This window comes from Orcinus orca, chromosome 1 (genome assembly GCF_937001465.1).
Source record: "Orcinus orca chromosome 1, mOrcOrc1.1, whole genome shotgun sequence".
NCBI classification, from domain to species: domain Eukaryota; kingdom Metazoa; phylum Chordata; class Mammalia; order Artiodactyla; family Delphinidae; genus Orcinus; species Orcinus orca.
In genome coordinates this window covers 47076865-47099097 of record NC_064559.1, presented here as the reverse complement: position 1 = coordinate 47099097, position 22233 = coordinate 47076865, and the positions used below count along the sequence as shown (strand labels likewise).

General features: G+C 38.2%; 1 protein-coding gene across 6 annotated transcripts in view; it reads left to right on the top strand.

Annotated features, from left to right (window-relative positions):
* Nucleotides 1–22233, top strand: part of C1H1orf21 (chromosome 1 C1orf21 homolog) — a 191755-nt gene that overhangs the window by 114848 nt on the left and 54674 nt on the right. For all 6 annotated transcript variants that reach the window (XR_004486202.2, XR_004486201.2, XR_007474733.1 and 3 more), the window contains exons 3-4: nt 12027–12103; nt 19966–20026. Coding sequence is in view for 3 of the 6 variants with exons in the window: in XM_033437961.2 (XP_033293852.1) it covers nt 12027–12103; nt 19966–20026 (138 nt within the window). In the remaining 3 variants the exon portion in view is untranslated. The remainder of the gene's footprint in view (nt 1–12026; nt 12104–19965; nt 20027–22233) is intronic.

The window sequence follows — 22233 nt, the reverse complement described above, 5'->3', positions numbered from 1 at the left end:
TTGTTTTTTTGTTTCTTTGTTTTTTTATACTGCAGGTTCTTATTAGTCATCACTTTTATACACATCAGTGTATACATGTCAATCCCAATCACCCAAATCAGCACACCACCATCCCCACCCCCACCACAGTTTTCCCCCCATCGGTGTCCATACGTTTGTTCTCTACATCTGTGTCTCAACTTCTGCCCTGCAAACTGGTTCATCTGTGCCATTTTTCTAGGTTCCACATACATGCCTTAATATACGATATTTGTTTTTCTCTTTCTGACTTACTTCACTCTGTATGACAGTCTCTAGATCCCTCCACGTCTCAACAAATGACTCAATTTCATTCCTTTTTATGGCTGAGTAATATTCCATTGTATATATGTACCACAACTTCTTTATCCATTCGTCTGTCGATGGGCATTTACGTTGCTTCCATGACCTGGCTATTTTAAATAGTGCTGCAATGAACATTGGGGTGCATGTGTCTTTTTGAATTACGGTTTTCTCTGGGTATATGCCCAGTAGTGGGATTGCCAGGTCATATGGTAATTCCATTTTTAGTTCTTTAAGGAACCTCCATACTGTTCTCCATAGTGGCTGTATCAATTTACATTCCCACCAACAGTGCAAGAGGGTTCCCTTTTCTCCACACCCTCTCCAGCATTTGTTGTTTGTAGGTTTTCTGATGATGTCCAATCTCACCTGTGTGAGGTGATACCTCATTGTAGTTTTGATTCGCATTTCTCTAATAATTAGTGATGTTGAGCAGCTTTTCATGTGCTTCTTGGCCATCTGTATGTCTTCTTTGGAGAAATGTCTATTTAGGTCGTCTGCCCATTTTTGGATTGGGTTGTTTGTTTCTTTAATATTGAGCTGCATGAGCTGTTTATATATTTTGGAGATTAATCCTTTGTCCGTTCATTCGTTTGCAAATATTTTCTCCCATTCTGAGGGTTGTCTTTTCATCTAGTTTATGGTTTCCTTTGCTGTGCAAAAATTTGAAGTTTCATTAGGTCCCATTTGTTTATTTTTGGTTTTATTTCCATTACTCTAGGAGGTGGGTCAAAAAAGATCTTGCTGTGATTTATGTCATAGAGTGTTCTTCCTATGTTTTCCTCTAAGAATTTTATATAGTGTCTGGTCTTACATTTAGGTCTCGAATCCATTTTGAGTTTATTTTTGTGTATGGTGTTAGGGAGTGTTCTAATTTCATTCTTTTACATGTAGCTGTCCAGTTTTCCCAGCACTACTTATTGAGGAAACTGTCTTTTCTCCATTGTATATCTTTGCCTCCTTTGTCATAGATTAGTTGACCATAGGTGCATGGGTTTATCTCTGGGCTTTCTATCTTCTTCCATTGATCTATGTTTCTGTTTTTGTGCCCGTAGCATATTGTCTTGATTACTGTAGCTTTGTAGTATAGTCTGAAGTCAGGGAGTTTGATTCCTTCAGCTCCGTTTTTTTCTCTCGGGACTGCTTTGGCTATTTGGGGTCTTTTGTGTCTCCATACAAATTTTAAGATGATTTGTTCTACTTCCATAAAAAATGCCATAGGTAATTTGATAGGGATTGCATTGAATCTGTAGATTGCTTTGGGTAGTATAGTCATTTTCACTATATTGATTCTTCCAATCGAAGAACATGGTATATCTCTCCATCTGTTGGTATCATCTTTAATTTCTTTCATCAGTGTCTTATAATTTTCTGTATACGGGTATTTTGTCTCCCTAGGTAGGTTTATTCCTAGTATTTTATTCTTTTTGTTGTAGTGGTAAATGGGAGTGTTTCCATAATTTCTGTTTCAGATTTTTTCATCATTAGTGTATAGGAATGCAAGAGATTTCTGTGCATTAATTTTGTGCCCTACAACTTTACCAGATTCATTGATTAGCTCTAGTAGTTTTCTGGTGGCATTTTTAGGATTCTCTATGTATAGTATCATGTCTTATAAAAACAGTGACAGTTTTACTTCTTCTTTTCCAGTTTGTATTCCTTTTATTTCTTTTTCTTCTCTGATTGCTATGGGTAGGACTTCCAAAACTATGTTGAATAATAGTGGTGAGAGTGGACATCCTTGTCTCATTCCTGATCTTAAAGGAAATGCTTTCAGTTTTTCACCATTGAGAATGATGTTTGCTGTGGGTTTGTCATATATGGCCTTTATTATGTTGAGGTAGGTTCCCTCTATGCCCACTCTCTGGAGAGTTTTTATCATAAATGGGTGTTGAATTTTGTCAAAAGCTTTCTCTGCATCTATTGAGATGATCATATGGTTTTTATTCTTCAATTTGTTAATATGGTGTATCACATTGATTGATTTGCATATATTGAAGAATCCTTGCATCCCTGGGATAAATCCCACTTGATCATGGTGTATGATCCTTTTAATCTGTTATTGGATTCTGTTTGCTAGTATTTTGTTGAGGATTTTTGCATCGATATTCATCAGTGATATTGGTCTGTAATTTTCTTTTTTTGTAGTATCTTGGTCTGGTTTTAGTATCAGGGTGATGGTGGCCTCATAGAATGAGTTAGGGAGTGTTCCCTCCTCTGCTATTTTTTGGAAGAATTTGAGAAGGATGGGTGTTAGCTCTTCTCTAAATGTTTGACAGAATTCACCTGTGAAGCCATCTGGTCCTGGACTTTTATTGTTGGAAGATTTTTAATCACAGTTTCAATTTCATTACCTGTGATTGGTCTGTTCACATTTTCTATTTCTTCCTTGTTCAGTCTTGGAAGGTTATACATTTCTAAGAATTTGTCCATTTTTTTCCACGTTGTCCATTTTACTGGCATAGAGTTGCTTGTAGTAGTGTCTTAGGATGCTTTGTATTTCTGCGGTGTCTGTTGTAACTTCTCCTTTTTCATTTCTAATTTTATTGATTTGAGTCCTCTCCCTCTTTTTCTTGATGAATCTGGCTGATGGTTTATCAATTTTGTTTATCTTCTCAAAGAACCAGCTTTTAGTTTTATTGATCTTTGCTATTGTTTTCTTTGTTTCTATTTCATTTATTTCTGCTCTGATCTTTATGATTTCTTTCCTTCCGCTAACTTTGGGTTTTGTTTGTTCTTCTTTCTCTAGTTCCTTTAGGTGTAACGTTAGATTGTTATTTGAGATTTTTCTTGTTTCTCGAGGTAGGCTTATATAGCTATAAACATCCCTCTTAGAACTGCTTTTGCTGCATCCCATAGGTTTTGGATCGTCGTGTTTTCATTGTCATTTGTCTCTATATATTTTTCGATTTCCTCTTTGATTTCTTCAGCGATCTCTTGGTTATTTAGTAACCTATTGTTTAGCCTCCTTATGTTTGTGTTTTTCACATTTTTTCCCCTGTAATTCATTTCTAATCTCTTAGCATTGTGGTCAGAAAAGATGCTTGACATAATTTCAATTTTCTTAAATTTACTGAGGCTTGATTTGTGACCCAAGATGTGATCTATCCTGGAGAATGTTCCTTGTGCCCTTGAGAAGAAAGTGTAATCTGCTGTTTTTGGATGGAATGTTCTATAAATATCAATTAAATCTATCTGGTCTATTGTGTCATTTAAAGCTTCTGTTTCCTTATTTATTTTCATTTTGGACGATCTGTCCATTGGTGTAAGTGAGGTGCTAAAGTCCCCCACCATTACTGTGTTACTATTGATTTCCTCTTTTATAGCTGTTAGCAGTTGCCTTATGTATTGAGGTGCTCCTATGTTGGGTGCATATATATTTATAATTGTTATATCTTCTTGGATTGATCCATTGATCATTATGTAGTGTCCTTCCTTGTCTCATGTAACATTGTTTATTTTAAAGTCTATTTTATCTGATATGAGTATAGCTACTCCAGCTTTTTTTGATTTCCATTTGCATGGAATATCTTTTTCCATCCCCTCACTTTCAGTCTGTATGTGTCCCTAGGTCTGAAATGGGTCTCTGGTAGACAGCATATATATGGGTCTTGTTTTTGTATCCATTCAGCAAGCCTGTTGGAGCGTTTAATCCATTCACGTTTAAGGTAATTATCGAAATGTATTTTCCTATGACCATTTTCTTAATTGTTTTGGGGTTTTTTTTGTAGGTCCTTTTCTTCTCTTGTGTTTCGCACTTAGAGAAGTTCCTTTAGTATTTGTTGTACAGCAGGTTTGCTGGTGCTGAATTCTCTTAGCTTTTGCTTGACTGTAAAGCTTTTGATTTCTCCATCGAATCTGAATGAGATCCTTGCTGGGTAGAGTTATCTTCGTTGTAGGTTCTTCCCTTTCATCACTTTAAGTATATCATGCCACTCCCTTCTGGCTTGTAGAGTTTCTGCTGAGAAATCAGCTGTTAACCTTATGTGAGTTCCCTTGTATGTTACTTTTTGTTTTTCCCTTGCTGCTTTCAATAATTTTTCTTTGTCTTTAATTTTTGCCAGTTTGATTACTATGTGTCTTGGCATGTTTCTCCTTGGGTTTATCCTGTATGGGGATCGCTGCGTTTCTGGACTTATGTGGCTATTCCCTTTCCCATGTTAGGGAAGTTTTCGACTATAATCTCTTCAGATATTTTCTCGGGTCCTTTCTCTCTTTCTTCTCCTTCTGGGTCCCCTATAATGTGAATGTTGTTGTGTTTAATGTTGTCCCTGAGGTCTCTTAGGCTGTCTTCATTTCTTTTCATTTGTTTTTCTTTATTCTGTTCCACAGCAGTGAATTCCACCATTCTGTCTTCCAGGTCACTTATCCGTTCTTCTGCCTCCGTTTTTCTGCTATTGATTCCTTCTAGTGTAGTTTTCATTTCAGTTATTGTATTGTTCATCTCTGTTTGTTTGTTCTTTAATTCTTCTAGGTCTTTGTTAAACATTTCTTGCATCTTCTCAGTCTTTGCCTCCATTCTTTTTCCGAGGTCCTGGATCATCTTCACTATCATTATTCTGAATTCTTTTTCTGGAAGGTTGCCTATCTCCACTTCATTTAGTTGTTTTTCTGGGGTTTTATCTTGTTCCTTCATCTGGTATGTAGCCCTCTGTCTTTTCATCTTGTCTATCTTTCTGTGAATGTAGCTTGTTTCTTTTAATTCCTGACATATTAACTTAAAGATTTGGTTCTAGGTTTGTTGGTAAACAGTGAAATCTGTTCTGAGCAATTTCTTAAAACTCTGTTTACTTTTTAAAGATTATTTTAAATGTTTCCAATCTACCTTGTGAAACAACTTTGTGAAAAATACTCGATGCTTTACAACTGATTTGCTCCACTTAACATTTACTTGATATAAAATGAGGTACATGGTTATATTTTAATTTATAGAAAGAATTTCCCTAAAGTTGAGACTTTCCAATTTCATCACCACTAAATAATTCTAACAGAACACTAATAATTCTAATAATCTCCATGGACAGGTAATTATAATTATGTTGACCTCACGTAATCATGATACCGGTGGGCCCAAGTCAACAGTTGCATTGCGTAGCTTGGGCCTTGCCATTTGCTAGCATCCAGAAATTCTGGTAGAATAAATGTGGCTCAGCTAATCACCATCTCTCTGAAGATAGAAGATAGTATTCCTTTATATTTGAAGGAGGTGGTGTCCTACTTGTGTTAATACTACTTAGGAAATCACACAAATTTGTAAAACATCAAATGAGATTGTTTTCTCAGAGAGTATATCGTATGGGACACTCCCCAGAAGCTGGAATGATTACTCATTATTTATGTTATAGCTGAACGTGTTCTTATTTTTAAATGTGTGTGTACCCCCAAAAAATCTCCTAATTCTAGTTAAAGTATTTACCTTTTCTCGTTTTCAGGTACTTTCTGAAATGCAGAGGTTAAAATGCACACACACACAGAGTCTTTGTATAGAGGAAAACCCACTGAGAGTTCGTGTTTAGTGCTTTTGTATCTTTTCTCTGTGTGGCCCCTCATTAGCAGGTTCCAGAAGCTAGTACTCCAACTCCCACTATTTTTCTCTAGGCCTCCAGCTTCCTCCATCCATCTGGCCCCTGAGATTTCTTTATAAGACAGAACTTCCTGCCGTTGGGCCCAGAAAAAAAAAAATGAAATTCCTCCTCACACTTCCAACCCAGACCAACTCTGGGAACCTCCCAGGACCCAGACTCAGTGGGACGACACAGGCAAAGAAGTGATAGGAGGAAAGAAACTCCTTCCTTCACCAACAGGGAGTGGGGTACTTTCTTCAACTCCCTGAATGCGTTGTGTTGCTTCCTTCAGAATTAAGGAGCTGAAGTTCAAGAGGACTTTGTAAAGAAGCTGTCAGTTTCTCTTGGAATTCTGACTTTCCCTTTAGGAAATGCCCCCCGAGATTGGAAGCAGCAGAATAAATATATTTTGGTTTGACTGTCTTCAACATGAGAGAAGCTAAGAAGAGAATGATAAGTTTACTCTAGACACTGACAAGTGTGTTCTGTTCATAAAGAAATAAAATTGCAAGCAAAGGAGAAGTTGTTTGATTTGCTGTTTAAATAAACCTGTCACTACCTGGCATTAGTTTGCGAACATTTTTGAGAAATGGATGTTTTTGTCCAGCATCAGTTGAAAGCCCCTGAATGTACAGTTCAAGGGATTGCTGCTCTGAGAGACCTTGTTATTGACCCCTGAGGCAGCTCTGCAGAACCCCAGGGCTCAGTTTGAAAACTGCTCTGTGGAAGGCCAAGAGGGAGAATTCTAAGGTACAAAGGTACCTTTTCTCTGAAATAAAAGTCCTCAAACTTTTTTGAGTTAAGAGTCACCTAGGACTCTTGTTTAAAATGCAGATTCCTGGGCGCAATCCCAGAATCTGACACTTAGGAGGTATTGTGTAGGGCCTTGGAATCTGTATTTTGACAAGCATCCTAGATGATTCTGATACCAATATGGATGGATCATAAAAACACAGCTCTACAAACTGCCTGCTGAGGGCCCTTTCAGTGGCTTCATCTTAATCCCGCTTGGTCCCAGTTTATTTTAGTACTTATTTTATGAGTGTCAAATGCCATTAAAATAGTTTTTTCTTGCCAAGGGAAATAATATCTTAGTTACCTCTTCCGTCATCTCCCAATTTAGTTCTCTGTTTCTATTCCTGGAGTACCCCAAATGTGGCATGGCTCTCAGCCCTCTCTGTTGGATCTGCTCCATCTGAGACTCCCATCAGTCTCATCCTTCCTCTCGCCTTTCTTGGTTTTGTTTGTTTGCTTGTTGTTTCTTTTTTTCTTTTTTTCTTTTTGCGGTACGCGGGCCTCTCACTGTCGTGGCCTCTCCCGTTGCGGAGCACAAGCTCCGGACGCGCAGGCTCAGTGGCCATGGCTCACGGGCCCAGCCGCTCCGCGGCATGTGGGATCTTCCCGGCCCGGGGCACGAACCCGTGTCCCTTGCATCGGCAGGCGGACTCCCAACCACTGCGCCACCAGGGAAGCCCTGTTGTTTCTTTTTTTAAAGACAGGTCTCTTTAAACTTCTCCTTCCCCAACAAACAAACCCAAAGCAGAAGTTAATTGGTGTTTGTAAACAAATATAAAACTGACTTCTTGATGTAAATACAGCGAGCCAGTAAGCATATATATGCTCCCATGTAGCAAGGTACTAGGTGTTCTGATAGAAAGACATATAAGAACAAATCCAAATAAATAAAATTTGTAAAATAAATAAAGCCCACAATGAGACACCCACTTGAATGACTGTAATTGAAAAGACAATACCAAGTGTTGACAGAGAGGTAGAGAAACTGCAACCATCATGCACTGCTGGTGGGAATGTAAAATGACACAGCCACTTTGGAAAACAGTTTGGTGACATCTTAAATAGTCAAATATAAACTTATCATATAATCTAGCAGTTCCACTCCTTAGAGTCTACCCAAGAGAAATGAAAATGTATGTTCACACAAAGACTTGTATACAAATGTTCATAGCAGCATTATTCATAATAGCCAAAACTGGAAACAGTCCATATGTTCATCAAGTTATGCATGGATAAACAAAATACAGTATATCCATACATTGGAATATTATCTGGCAATTAAAATAAATGAAACACTGAAATATGCTGAAGTATAGATGAACCTCGAAAACATTATGCTAAGTGAAAAATGCCAGATGCAAAAGGCTATATATTGTATGATTCCATTTATGTGAATCTAGACAAAGCAAATTTGTAGAGACAGAAAGCAGATCTGTGGTGGCCGGGGCCTACAGATGAGAACAAATGGGTATGATGAAACTTTGGGGGCTGATCTAACTGTTCTAAAACTGGATTGTGGTGATAATTGCACAGCTCTATAAATTTACTAAAATCATTTAATCATACATTTATAATGGGGGAATTGTATGGAATATAGATTTTATCTCAATAAGGCAGTTAAATATTTTTTCTTAAAGCGTATACCACAATTAAATAATTGAAAGTTCTTTTCTATGCAAAAGAAATAGAAAGGCACTATATATAATTCAGGTGTGGCCTGCAGACCCCTGGAGGTTCCTGAGATATTCTCAGGGAGTCTTCAAAGTCATTTTCCTAATAATAAAGAAGCTATTTGCCTTTTTGAAGGCAAATAGCTGTTGACATTTGTAGTGATGGTGCAAAAGCAATGGTGGGTAAAACTGCCTGTGCCTTAGCACAAATCCAGGCATTGGCACCACACCTTATTAGTAGTCATAGTAGTACTATTAGTAGTAGTACTAATAGTAGTTATTAGTAGTCACCACCACCAAGCATAGTGGAAGAATATATTCTATTTTCACTTAAGAATGCCCTTGATGGGGACTTCCCTGGTGGCGCAGGGGTTAAGAATCCACCTGCCAATGCAGGGGACACGGGTTCAATCCCTGGTCCAGGAAGATGCCACGGAGTAACTAAGCCCATGTGCCACAACTACTGAGCTTGTGCTCTACACCCCGCAAGCCACAGCTCCTGAGGCCCATGCGCCACAACTACTGAGCCTGCGCTCTAGAGCCTGCGAGCCACAACTGCTGAAGCCCACATGCCCTAGAGTCCGTGCTCCGCAGCAAGAGAAGCCACTGCAATGAGAAGCCCGCTCGCCACAACTAAAGAAAGCCCGTGGGCAGCAACGAAGACCCAACACAACCATAAATAAATAAAATTGATTCTTAAAAAAAAGAATGCCCTTAATGAAGCAGTAGAAATTATTGAAGTTTTTAACTCTTAGATGCATATCTTTTTATTTTTAATAAGATCTTTATCTCAAGGAAAAGCACTTCTGCAATTGATTGAGTTGCAAGCTGAACTTGCAGCTGTTTTTTTGTGGGACACCATCTCTACTGTAGAAAAAAAGTGCCTGGCAGACAAATTATGGATATTCAGACTTGGGTATTTGGCAAACAGTTTCTCAAAAATGACCAAATAGAGCCCGTTACTCCAAAGAAAAAAATTGTCTGTGTTTGTTGCTGGTCATAAAATTCGAATATTAAACCAAAATTAGAATTTTGGAAAACTTGTATCCACCACTATGAGCTTGACCTTTTGTCAAGGCTTTTCTCATGAGGGACTTCCCTGGCGGTCCAGTGGTTAAGACTCTGCACTTCCAATGCAGGAGGCACAGGTTCGATCCCTGGTTGGGGAACTAAGATCCCGCATGCTGCACAGCGCAGCCAAAAATAAAAATTAAAAAAAGGAAAGATTTTTCTCATGAGATTGATGCTGATTTTAACAAATGTGATTTTTTTCATATTGTGTAATGAAATGTATCAAAATTTGCAGAATATAGGTAAGAGGTCTTGATACTAAAAACTTTGAGGACTACTGGCCTAGTGGCTAATAGCATGAACTCTGGGGCCATTCTGCATGGATTCAAATCCCAACGCTATTACTTATTGCTTGTAGAATCCCAGTAAGTGTTTCACCTCTCCATGCCTCAGCTTCCTCATTTATAAAATGGGGAAAGTAATGATACCTATCTCAGAGAGGTATGTGGGCATAAAAGTAAATTAATATATATATACTTGTGAACGTTAAAATGAGTTGATGTATGCAACCAGTTAGAATAACATGTGGTGAGTTGTTACTGATCTTGATGAGTGGTAATTTGTAAAAACAAATACATTATAAGTACAAAATAGATAGAAATCTCTATGTAATTATATATATATTTGTAACCAGGAAATCCCCAGCTGCTTCCTCCCCATCCCCCATGCCCTCACCCCCCCATCTCTGCCTCACCTTGGGTACTCTCACTTCCTGGAAGGGCACGTCTGTGCCTGATGTCCTAAAGTGTCCTCCCCATCTATTGAGTCTCTGTTTGGGGCAGTTCCTTCTTTTTTTAGCAACCACACAATGTGTTTTTAAGGAAGATTTGGTGAGACAGTATAGTTATGAAGGGTACAGTTTAATAAATTGAATAGAAACAGAATATAATTATATGTCTTTGTATTCTTAGAATTAGAAGTCTCTTTTCTGCCTTAGCAATGTTTAAAATTATGATGCATCATTTAAGTTCAAAGAGTTTAGCAAATTATGTGAATAGAGAAAAAGTATAAGGTTCTGTCACATCAAATACATCCATTTTCAGTGCTAATCCAAGCACACATAAAGTTTAAGGGAGAAAATGACTCATTTGGAGGGAACTTACATCTTCAGCCCTGCAGAGAGACTACAGCTGAGCTATTTTTATCTATGTTTAGAAAAGTTAATTATGTGCTGACATCATTTATTTGTTCTACCAGTATTCGATGAGTGACTCCCATGGAGTGCCAGGCCCCTAGCCAGGCACTGTTGTCCCAGTTGTAAAGAAGGGATGTGGGGCCCGCCCTCCTGGACTTAGTGCATTAAAGTTTTCTAATTGTTCTCCCACCTCCTTTGTAAAAAAAATAAGGTGGTTCATCTGTTGTTCACTGACTACATCAGCAGAGGGAACAGTATGAATTTTATACTTTTTAAATGTTCATGAAAACATTCTCGAGTTTAGTGTGAGGTAAATAAGGTAAGCTAGACTGCAAAAGAACTGTAATGATGTTTCTTCTCCTGGAAGATCACAAACAAAATTACCGTCTATTTTGGAGGACTGACGTTATACAGATATGCTCATGTTTGATGGTAAATAGCAAACAACCAGGCATGTAAGTCGTTGCAGTTTCACTGATTTACGTGGCTTCTGCTATCCTAGGAGAAATAATGAGCTCTTGAAAGAGCTCATTTGGGGACCATCTGTTTATGTGCCATCCCACATCACTCTGCCTGTGGTGAGAATGGTGGGTCGGCCCACAGGACTTTTTATTCCTTGCCCCTACCTACCCCAGGTCTTTAATTATTGCCACACCTCAGGTTCCTTGAGTGTATATAGTCACCTGTTAAGTAGGTTTAGAATAGTCCTTCCTTTCATTTTCGGGGGTATATTTAGAGAGCAACTTTTAGAGCACCTTAAATATTTTTTTAAAGATAATGTAAAGTCACAAAGCAGTAGTAGTATTGAGACAGTGTGCTTACTGATACACTTGTATTTTAAGATTTGAGAGTATTTCTTTCCTATGCGGCTGGTTTACTGGGAATAAGAAATCAGATCAGGCTAAAAGCCAAAGAAGTATTTCTGGAATACAGGCTAGTATTGAGTTTCATTAATTTAATTAAATTCAATCTCAATATTCATTATACATGGAAAATATTGGCTATTTTTAGTCATGTTCTTGTCCCTGTCACTGCTAGGGCCTTATGCAAACTTTATGTGTCAGTAACTGCAGTTGTCTTTCACAAATAAAATGCACAAAGTCACCTAACCTGGGCAAGCAAACAATGGCTGTGGTTGAACTACCGCTGTTCTTTTTCACTAGAATCTTCTGTTCTTTGATTCTCTTACTGTTTTCAGTAACTCCACCTAAAAATCAAATATTACTCACACGTTATTTTCTAAAAGGAGCCATAGCTCTTATAAAAGTTAATTCCTCTTTTCATGACAACGTTCCCTGTTAAAATATTCGGCAGTTCTACTTGTACTGTGTGACATCTTTGTAAGGACTTTTGTCCTCCCCAACCTCAGAGGCTCCCAAACAAATCTAACGTTTTGTTGATGAAAACGTATGCTCTTGTTTAATTGCTGATTCTCATCTTGTCTTTTACATGTGCGTTTATGTGTTTCAGGAAAAAAGTGCCAGTTCAAATGTAAGACTTAAAACTAATAAAGAGATTCCGGGATTAGTTCATCAACCCAGAGCAAAGTAAGTTCTAGTTCCTATTTTCCTATATTGTTTTTAAAGCTAAAGATGTTTTTAGAGTGAGCTCCATTTTGCTTGCCATGTAACCAAGACTTATGATAAAGCCTCAGTAATTGAGACAGTGTGATTTAGTCTAATGGAACAAAATAGAGAGACCCAAAACAGACCCACAATATATGACAGAGCTGACACTTCACATCAGTTAGGAGAAAATGAAGGGGAATATCTTTATAACCGTGGGGTAGGGAAAAACTTTGAATAAGTCACAAAGGATGCAAATCTTAAGAAAAATGATTAATTTTTGTGAGTACATTAAAATTAAGAACTTCTGTTTATCAAAATATACTATAGGAGAGTAAAAGGCCACAAAATGATGGAATATATTTACAATACATATAATTAACAATACTTGGGTTTCCAGAATATATCAAGTAATTCTATGAATCAATAAGTAAAAGACAGAACTCATAGAAAAGCAGGCTAAAGACGTAAACAACCACTTGACTGAAGAGGAAACATGAATAGCTAATGCATATGAAAAAATACCATTTCACACCACAAGATTGGCAAAAATTTAGAAGGCTAATGATACTAAAATGTTTACCAGAATGTAGGGATATAAACCGGTACAATTACTTTGGAAAACAACTCCACTCTTAGGTGTATACCCTAGAGAAACTCTTGTGCATGTGTGCCAGCAGGCATATTTTGAAATGTCCATAGCAGCACTGTTTACATGAGCTCTTGAAGATATGGGACTTTCCTGGCAGTCAGTGGTTAAGACTCCACGCTTCCACTGCACAGGGCATGGGTTCCATCCCTGGTCGGGGAACTAAGATGCTGTGTGCCTCGTGGCGGTGACATGGCCAAAAAAAAACAAAGCTCTTGGAAATAAAACCCAAATGTCCATCAGACATGTAATGCATAACAAAACTGTGGTATATTCTTATGATGGGAATGCTACATATCAGTGAAAATGAATGACCAATAGCTACCCAGATCAAGATAGAGGAATCTCATGAAATGTAAGGTTGTACCAGTAAGGTAAGTGGAAGTACCTGCCTATGTACAGTTTCATGCATATAAAGTGCAAAAACAGGCAGAGCTAAGCCATATATTATATATATGTATGTGGTAAAACAATAAAGGCAAGCAAGGAAATGAAGAGGCATTAAATTCAGAATAGTGGTTCTTTCTACTGGATAGAAGACAATGGGACCAGAGGTTCTATCTCTTAATCTGAGTGGTGGTTACATGCATGTTCCTTTAATTATTATTATTTGAAAATGTGCAAATAACATTATATGTTTCCTTTTCTATGTGTTAAGTATTTCACAGTTAAAATGCTAAATTAAAATTCTAAAGAGAATAATGAGTAGTTTCTATATTGTTCTAAAACTGAGTCTACCTTGGTGATAAAATGCACTTGTGTGACTTTGAAGCTACCTGCCCTTTCTTCAAAGAAGCTGTAATCCCAGAGGCTGCAAACCTCTTTTGTGTTGTTCTGCCTAAATATGAACAAATTCCCTAAGGGTGCTGATCACACAAGTACATCTGACACAGTCACCACCATCCCCAAATAATTTTAACTATGACATATATGTAAATCAATATCATAAGTGGAAAAAGTTGTGTTCTTTGGTTCTTCCCAGGAGGTTGAGACAAAAATAACATAATCACTTTAACCTGGCTGAGTGTCTGGAACTGCTGCAGCCATGGCTACTGTGATATGGTGGTTAGGACTCTTCAAGGGGTGGTGAATGATCTCAGGGATTGAATTTTTTACTTCCAAAGAAAACTGGACATTTTAAAATCCATTTATCATTTACAGTGTCAGTATAATGGGACAACTGATTTTTTTCACCCTCAGGTAAATGTCATGCTATAATCACAACCTACCTGATCCACTTCACTTGTAATCACTTTTATCTACACTAATTTTATCTGCCTCTGAGGATAGCAGATACCTGATAACACTACCAAATCATCTTTTCATCCAAGCCATTTTAGATGTATGGTCCTTTTAAATGCTTCTAGAAAAAGACTCTATTGAGAATTTCTTTTTTCCTTTAAAGCAAATACTTACTTAACTTTGACACATTGAAATAGCATGCTTTGCAGACACACATGTGCTGAAGCTTTCAGAGAAGTTGATTAAATTGGCTCATGTGTTTACATTAAAATTATGAAGAAAATCCCCTGTTCTTCACACAGCATAATGCTCGTGTGTGTGTGTGTGTGTGTGTGTGTGTGTGTGTGCGTGTGTGTGTATTTTAAACTGTGAGTCAGATCATTGGGTTTCTGGAATTCAACTAAGAAATATTTCTGGAGGGCTAAGAGAAGGATTTTACTTTTTCTACTCGTTGACATAATATAGGTTCCAGGAAATTATTCTTTATTATGCAGCTGTATAAAATAACATGAGGCTTTTTCCCCATGAGTGGAAGGACAATCCCATACCTGATAATGGCAGATTTATTAATAATGAAGGCAGATAATGCTCACATCTTCATTTGATGCACCACGTAGAGCACATTCCTACTGACTTTGTAATCTCAGGCCAGTGACCTTATGTCTGTGAGCTTCAGTTTTCTCCAAGAAAAATGTTGGTGAACAATCCTGTCTTATAGGGCTGGGGCTTAAATGAAATAACGTATGCCTGGTTCTTATCGCAGTGTCTGACACTTGTTAAGAACACCTTAACAATTAGAAAAAAACCCAAATGCCCTTTGACAGGAAATTGGATAGATGAACAACACTGTATTCACACAGTGGAATATTAGCAGTTAAAACGAATGCACTGCAACAATGCACAACGCTGGATGGACCCTAGCAGAATAGCACTAGAACAAAGAGTAAGTCCTGCAACATTACACAGAGCATAATGCACTCTATAAAGTTAAAAACAACTAAAATAAATCATCTGCTTTTTAAGCACATAGAGAGATAGAGTAAAGCTATGTAAAAGGAAAGCAGGGGCATGATGGTTCCCTTGAGTTGGGAGTAACACACATGGGTGGGACGTAAGTAACCTCTAGGTTCTTGTTAAGATCACAGCTTTGTAGAGGGAACTTAACCTCAACATATTAAAGGCCATATATGACAAACCTACAGCCAACATTGTTCTCAATGGTGAAAAACTGAAACCATTTCCTCTAAGATCAGGAACAAGACAAGGTTGTCCACACTCACCACTATTATTCAACATAGTTTTGGAAGTTTTAGCCACAGCAATCAGAGAAGAAAAAGAAATCCAAATTGGAAAAGAAGAAGTAAAGCTGTCACAGTTTACAGATGACATGATACTATACATAGAGAATCCTAAAGATGCTACCAGAAAACTACTAGAGCTGATCAATGAATTTGGTAAAGTAGTAGGATACAAAATTAATGCACAGAAATCTCTTGGATTCCTATACACTAATGATGAAAAATCTGAAAGAGAAATTATGAAAACACTCCCATTTACCATTGCAACGAAAAGAATAAAATACCTAAGAATAAACCTAAGGAGACAAAAGACCTGTATGCAGAAAACTATAAGACATTGATGAAAGAAATTAAAGATGATATAAACAGATGGAGAGATATACCATGTTCTTGGATTGGAAGAATCAACATTGTGAAAATGACTATACTACCCAAAGCAATCGACAGATTCAGTGTGATCCCTATCAAACTACCAATGGCATTTTTCACAGAACTAGAATAAAAAATTTCACAATTTGTATGGAAACACAAAAGACCCCGAATAGCCAAAGTAATCTTGAGAAAGAAAAACGGAGCTGGAGGAATCAGGCTCCCAGACTTCAGACTATACTACAAAGCTACAGTAATCAAGACTGTATGGTACTGGCACAAAAACAGAAATATAGATCAATGGAACAGGATAGAAAGCCCAGAGATAAACCAACACACATATGGTCACCTTATTTTTGATAAAGGAGGCAAGAATTTACAATGGGGAAAAGACAGCCTCTTCAATAAGTGGTGCTGGGAAAACTGGATAGCTACATGTAAAAGAATGAAATTAGAACACCTCCTAACACCATCCACAAAAATAAACTCAAAATGGATTAAAGACTTAAATGTAAGGCCAGACACTATCAAACTCTTAGAGGAAAACATAGGCAGAACACTCTATGACATAAATCACAGCAAGATCCTTTTTGACCCACCTCCTAGAGAAATGGAAATAAAAATAAACAAATGGGACCTAATGAAACTTCAAAGCTTTTGCACAGCAAAGGAAAACATAAATAAGACGAAAAGACAACCCTCAGAATGGGAGAAAATATTTTCAAATGAAGCAACTGACAAAGGATTAATCTCCAAAATTTACAAGCAGCTCATGCAGCTCAATATCAAAAAAAAAAAAAAAAAAAACCCAATCCAAAAATGGGCAGAAGACCTAAACAGACATTTCTCCAAAGAAGATATACAGATTGCCAACAAACAAATGAAAGGATGCTCAACATCACTAATCATTAGAGAAATGCAAATCAAAACTACAATGAGGTATCACCTCATACCAGTCAGAATGGCCATCATCAAAAAATCTACAAACAATAAATGCTGGAGAGGGTGTGGAGAAAAGGGAACCCTCTTGCACTGTTGGTGGGAATGCAAATTAATACAGTCACTATGGAGAACAGTATGGAGGTTCCTTAAAAAACTTAAAATAGAATTACCATACGACCCAGCAAACCCACTGCTGGACATATACCCTGAAAAAACCATAATTCAAAGAGTCATGTACCACAATGTTCACTGCAGCTCTATTTACAATAGCCAGGACATGGAAGCAACCTAAGTGTCCATCGACAGATGAATGGATAAAGAAGATGTGGCACATATATACAATGGAATATTACTCAGCCATAAAAAGAAACAGAATTGAGTTATTTGCAGTGAGGTGGATGGACCTAGAGTCTGTCATACAAAGTGAAGTAAGTCAGAAAGAAAAAAACAAATACCGTATGCTAACACATATATATGGAATCTAAAAAAAAATGGTCATGAAGAACCTAGGGGCAAGACGGGAATAAAGACGCAGACCTACTAGAGAATGGACTTGAGAACACAGAGAGGGGGAAGGGTAAGCTGGGACAAAGTGAGAGTGGCATGGACATATATACACTACCAAATTTAAAATAGATAGCTAGTTGGAAGCAGCCGCATAGCACAGGGAGATCAGCTCGGTGCTTTGTGACCACCTAGAGGGGTGGGATAGGGAGGGTGGGAGGGAGACGCAAGAGGGAGGAGATATGGGAACATATGTATATGTATAGCTGATTCACTTTGTTATAAAGCAGAAACTAACACACCATTGTAAAGCAATTATACTCCAATAAAGATGTTAAAAAATAAATAAATAAAAATCGCAGCTTTGGTTTTTTGTTTTGGTTTCATGGGTGCTTATTATACTGTTATTTTTAAAAATAACTAAATAAAAGTGAGCCATGAACTACTAGCCAGGGTGTGTCCTGCTGTGAGGATTAGGATTACCCCACTCCCCTGAGGTGCAATTGAAAAGTAGTAATGATGATCATGAAGAAATGACTGTGGGGCTTCCCTTGTGGCACAGTGGTTGAGGGTCCGCCTGCCGATGCAGGGGACGCAGGTTCGTGCCCCGGTCCGGGAGGATCCCACATGCCGCGGAGCAGCTGGGCCCGTGAGCCATGGCCACTGAGCCTGCGCGTCCGGAGCCTGTGCTCCACAACAGGAGAAGCTACGACAGTGAGAGGCCCACGTACCGCAAAAGAAAAAAAAAAAAAAAAGAACTGTGTTTAGGCTAAGATTTGTCAGGAGTAATGGAATTTCATTTTTGCAGGTGAAGTGTTTGGGAATTAAGACCTTGCCTTCTTATACTTTCGCAGCTTAGGTGTTTATTGTTTGGAAGCTTATTTTTTTAAGTCACTTAAAATGGGAGCCGTGTATCTTTCAGCTCTAGAGCTCATTTTGTCCACCTTTCCTTCGTTTGATTACTTGTCATTAAGATTCCATAGCATCATCACCCTAGTCTCAGGAAACTGACAAGTCACAGAAAGAAGAGCCTCTGATGGCAGGGTTAACTCACAAGAGCTTTGCTGGGACCCCTGGGAGCCACAAGAATGCTCCAGGGTATAAATGGAGTATAATCTATCAAAATTTTGAGTCACTGTGTTGTACACCCGAAACTAATATAATATTGCAAATCAACTATACCTCAATAGAAAAGAAATGTTCCAGGGGAGCGTTGTGTTTTCCAAGGTGGAATTTTAGTAATTAGAGAGAAATAGGAATAGCCGAAATTGTTAAGCTGTAGTAGTTAAATCCCAACATACAGGCTTTTAGAAAAGACTTTTAGATCTAATTAATCTTAGCATCAAGTATTCATACTTTATTTTGTTTTGTTTTGTTTTGTTTTGCGGTACGCGGGCCTCTCACTGTTGTGGCCTCTCCCGTTGGGGAGCACAGGCTCCAGACGTGCAGGCTCAGCGGCCATGGCTCACGGGCCTAGCGGCTCCGCAGCACGTGGGATCCTCCTGGACCGGGGCACGAACCCGTGTCCCCTGCATCGGCAGGCGGACTCTCAACCACCGCACCACGAGTGAAGCCCTTAGTATTCATACTTTATAAACTAAATGAGAAACAATCCAATTATCCCATCCTAAATCTTGAAGAAAGACAGTAAAGCCAGCCCAGCATGCTTTTCTATCTCCTCCCCTCACTCAACAATCATCAACTTGTCCATCAGAAGGGGTTTAAGAATCAAGTTGTTACCTAGGGACTGTTTCTCACAGTGCGATGTGTACCCTCGTAGGTAAGAACTGTTATTAATGCCACTGTGTTGATAGTTTCCACGTGAGAGGAGGGCATCCCCGTTTACCTAGGCGGGAGTCAGTCGATAGGGGGTAATTTACTTCATCAGAGTGAAAGTTCTGTCTCTGTCCCTATGGAAGAGATTTAGGGCTTCTCTCTGAAAGGAGCGCATGAAGAACAGCAGAGTAAGCCTCACGCTGTCTGGTTACACCATCTCTAAGACAACACACAGGTAACGAGGATCTCCGTGGTGGGCGTTTGCTCCATCTGGCGGGGTCTGCTGCACCTCCAGGGATAACAGTTTATCTGAAAGAGCTCAGTTAGTGCATCGGGATTTGAGAATACATAAGTCACCCTTCCATTCAAGACCCTTTCCCTCCTGTCCGTGAATCCTCTCTGCTCTCCTTACCTTCTTAGTTTTGTCCTCACCAACCACGTCCATCTCATTAAGTATGCTGTTAAATAGCAAAGAACAGGTAAGCACACAGGGCGAGGGCTACTCAGACTTGCCTCCTCACTTACTCTCACGTTCCAGTGGATTTCAGTTCCAAAGAGGTGCATGTGCTGTCACCAGTACAGGAGATATTCAGGTCAAGTTCTCGGCTCGTTTGCTGCCAGCCCACACCTATACAGTCAGCTGAATACCATGCTGATGCTGACAGCCCGTGTAAAATACACATTTTAATATAATAACTAGGATATATTTTCTTGTTATGGTTACAGGGTTGAAATATGCCATGTACTGCTTGCCTGTGCTTTTTGTTTTAAGTACAAGGCAAAAATTGGGCACACACCTCCGAGTAACACCACTATAAATAACGTGTACGTTGAAAGGAAATTGCGTTCCTTAAATCATAGGAACTGATAGACTGTTAGGAAACACGTTTGCAGGGTTACTGTAATGACATTTATCCTTAGTGTGACTTCAGAGTACTTCAGTGGAAAAGTCTGCAAGAAATAAATGACTGCCCCGAAGTTTAGGGACTTGGCATTTTTCATCTGAGGGAGCTAGGTTTAAGAAAACACTGAAATACGCACTTACCTACTCTCTGTTTTTTCAGCATGCACATCTCTGAAAGCCAGCAAGAATTCTTCAGAATGCTGGATGAAAAAATTGAAAAGGTAAGAAGTAAAATTACATGTTTCAAGGGAAATATTGCCTCATGAGTTAGAGTAACGGTATTCTGGTTTCTGTTACAAAGCTTTTCTTACAAGGGGATGGTTAGAGTTAAAACAAACGTCCACACATCACAGCGTGGCTAGGAGAATATTTAATGTATAACAGAGCTTCCCAGGATCCTGGGCTACCGTTGATCTTTCATTAAAGTGTGGAAAGTCAGGTAGAGACTGGTAAGAGCCTTTGCCTAGAAACAGAGCGTTGCTATCTATCACTGTGTATTGTCTGCACCTGGTGCCCTGCTCGGACCTCAGACTGCAAGCAGGGAGGTCCTTAGTACCTGTCTACTACATACCCAGTGTTGCTCTGAGTTATTGACAAATGGTGCAAACATGTTGCAATCAATACCTTACCTCAGGGAAGTGGCCATGAGACAGGTAATATTTGCATTTTACAGATAAGGAAATTGAGGCTCATGCTTGAGTAACTTACCCAGGTTTGCAAGGCTATAGCGGTCGTGTTGGAATTCCAGCCCACGTCTGTCTGACTCCAAAGGAGAGTCTCCAGGTTGCTTCTCTAAAAGTGTGTGGTTTTTACAGTGACAGTAAGACACAAAGTTGATTCATGTGGAAATTTAACCCATACTTATGATCTCAGAGTGCCATATGAGAATTAACTGAATGAAGGGTTCAATATGGTAACCATTAAAGGCTTACGTGCTTAGAGGATTTAAATTTATCACTGCAGGGAGTGAATTTTAAATACTAAAGTTATACATCTGAGAATTATAATTTGAAAACCTTATTCTGAAGAAGAGTTAAATTCTAAATTCAGAGCATATCACGACTATGGTTAAGGCATCACGGGCCAATTTTACCTTTGAAATTTTTCCACTTTAATTTTTACTTCTTTTTTTACTTTTTGTGGCCCTTGAGCATTTCTTCATGAAGTCCTAGGTTATGTGTATATCAGTCAATGGAAGATAGTGAAGGAGGTCTTAAATTCATCCGTACTTCAGTAACAGACTCCTCTCTGAGGTGGACCTCTCCTGAAAGAATCATTATATAATCTTCTAATGCACCATTAAAAGACCAGCATCTATTACCAATGTGAAAAATAGAAATGGGTAATGAACTAAAGTAATAGTTTAATCTATAGTGTTCCTTGGCTATGCTTACATTCTCATTTGAGTATATATATATTTTACTTTTAGTGAAATTTTAGCTTATGCATGACTTTTTAGATTGAAAACATCATCTAGGAATAATTACCAGGTTTCACATATTGGTTCAAAAGCTGTTCAACTTGCCAGTAACATTTTGTTTTCAGTAAAGAGAAGCATAAAAAGCACTATTTTGTTCCTACTGTAATGGTGAAGATCTTTTCTTTCTCTGGATTATTTCTCCTCCACTAGCTTTTTGGCAATAAAAATATTTGCTTAGTAGTCAGAGGTAGTCTGTAAAAATTGAGACCTGAATTGTAAGTTATCTTTTTAAACAACATTTACAGACCCTGACAAGGTGTTTTAAGTGATCTAATCTCTTTCTGGTGTGTTTCCATAATTGAAATTCTACCTCTTGTTACTCAAAACTGAAATTCATTGTTCCCATCTGAAATTCTACTTCCCTTCTTACTTTGCATCCAGGATGTAGACTGTGATGTGTTTAGCACAACATAAGCAAAGTTTATAACTTGATCATGTATTGGATGAAACTTTCCTTGGACAAACGAGCATTTGTAGATTCAGGATACAGTGTTCCCACTATATATTGAATACATTTATATTCAAAAATGAGCTGTTATATAATCTGTGATACGTGCCCAGTTACAGATTTCTAAGGGAATTTTGTATCTTCTCTGAACCAAACTTTCCTATTTCTGCTCTCTTACCTAAAGTTCATCCTTCTGAATTTTGTGAATATGCTATCCTATATATCATCTAAACATTAAGCCTCCCCAAATTAAAATGTTCCTTTTTAATATATGTGTTCAGCTTAATATAGTCTTCACCATAGTTTATATAACCAAAATTGGAAGTTGGATTCTTATGAATCATTTTCCTGACTTTTTACCATTGCTAAATATTTCTTTGGTCCAACTAATATTTAGACAACCATAAATGCAATTCACATCTATTCTTTAGGTTATATAGGATTGATGTAAAAAAACTAAACTCAGAGCTTCATGCTGCAAATTGGAGTCATTCTGAGAG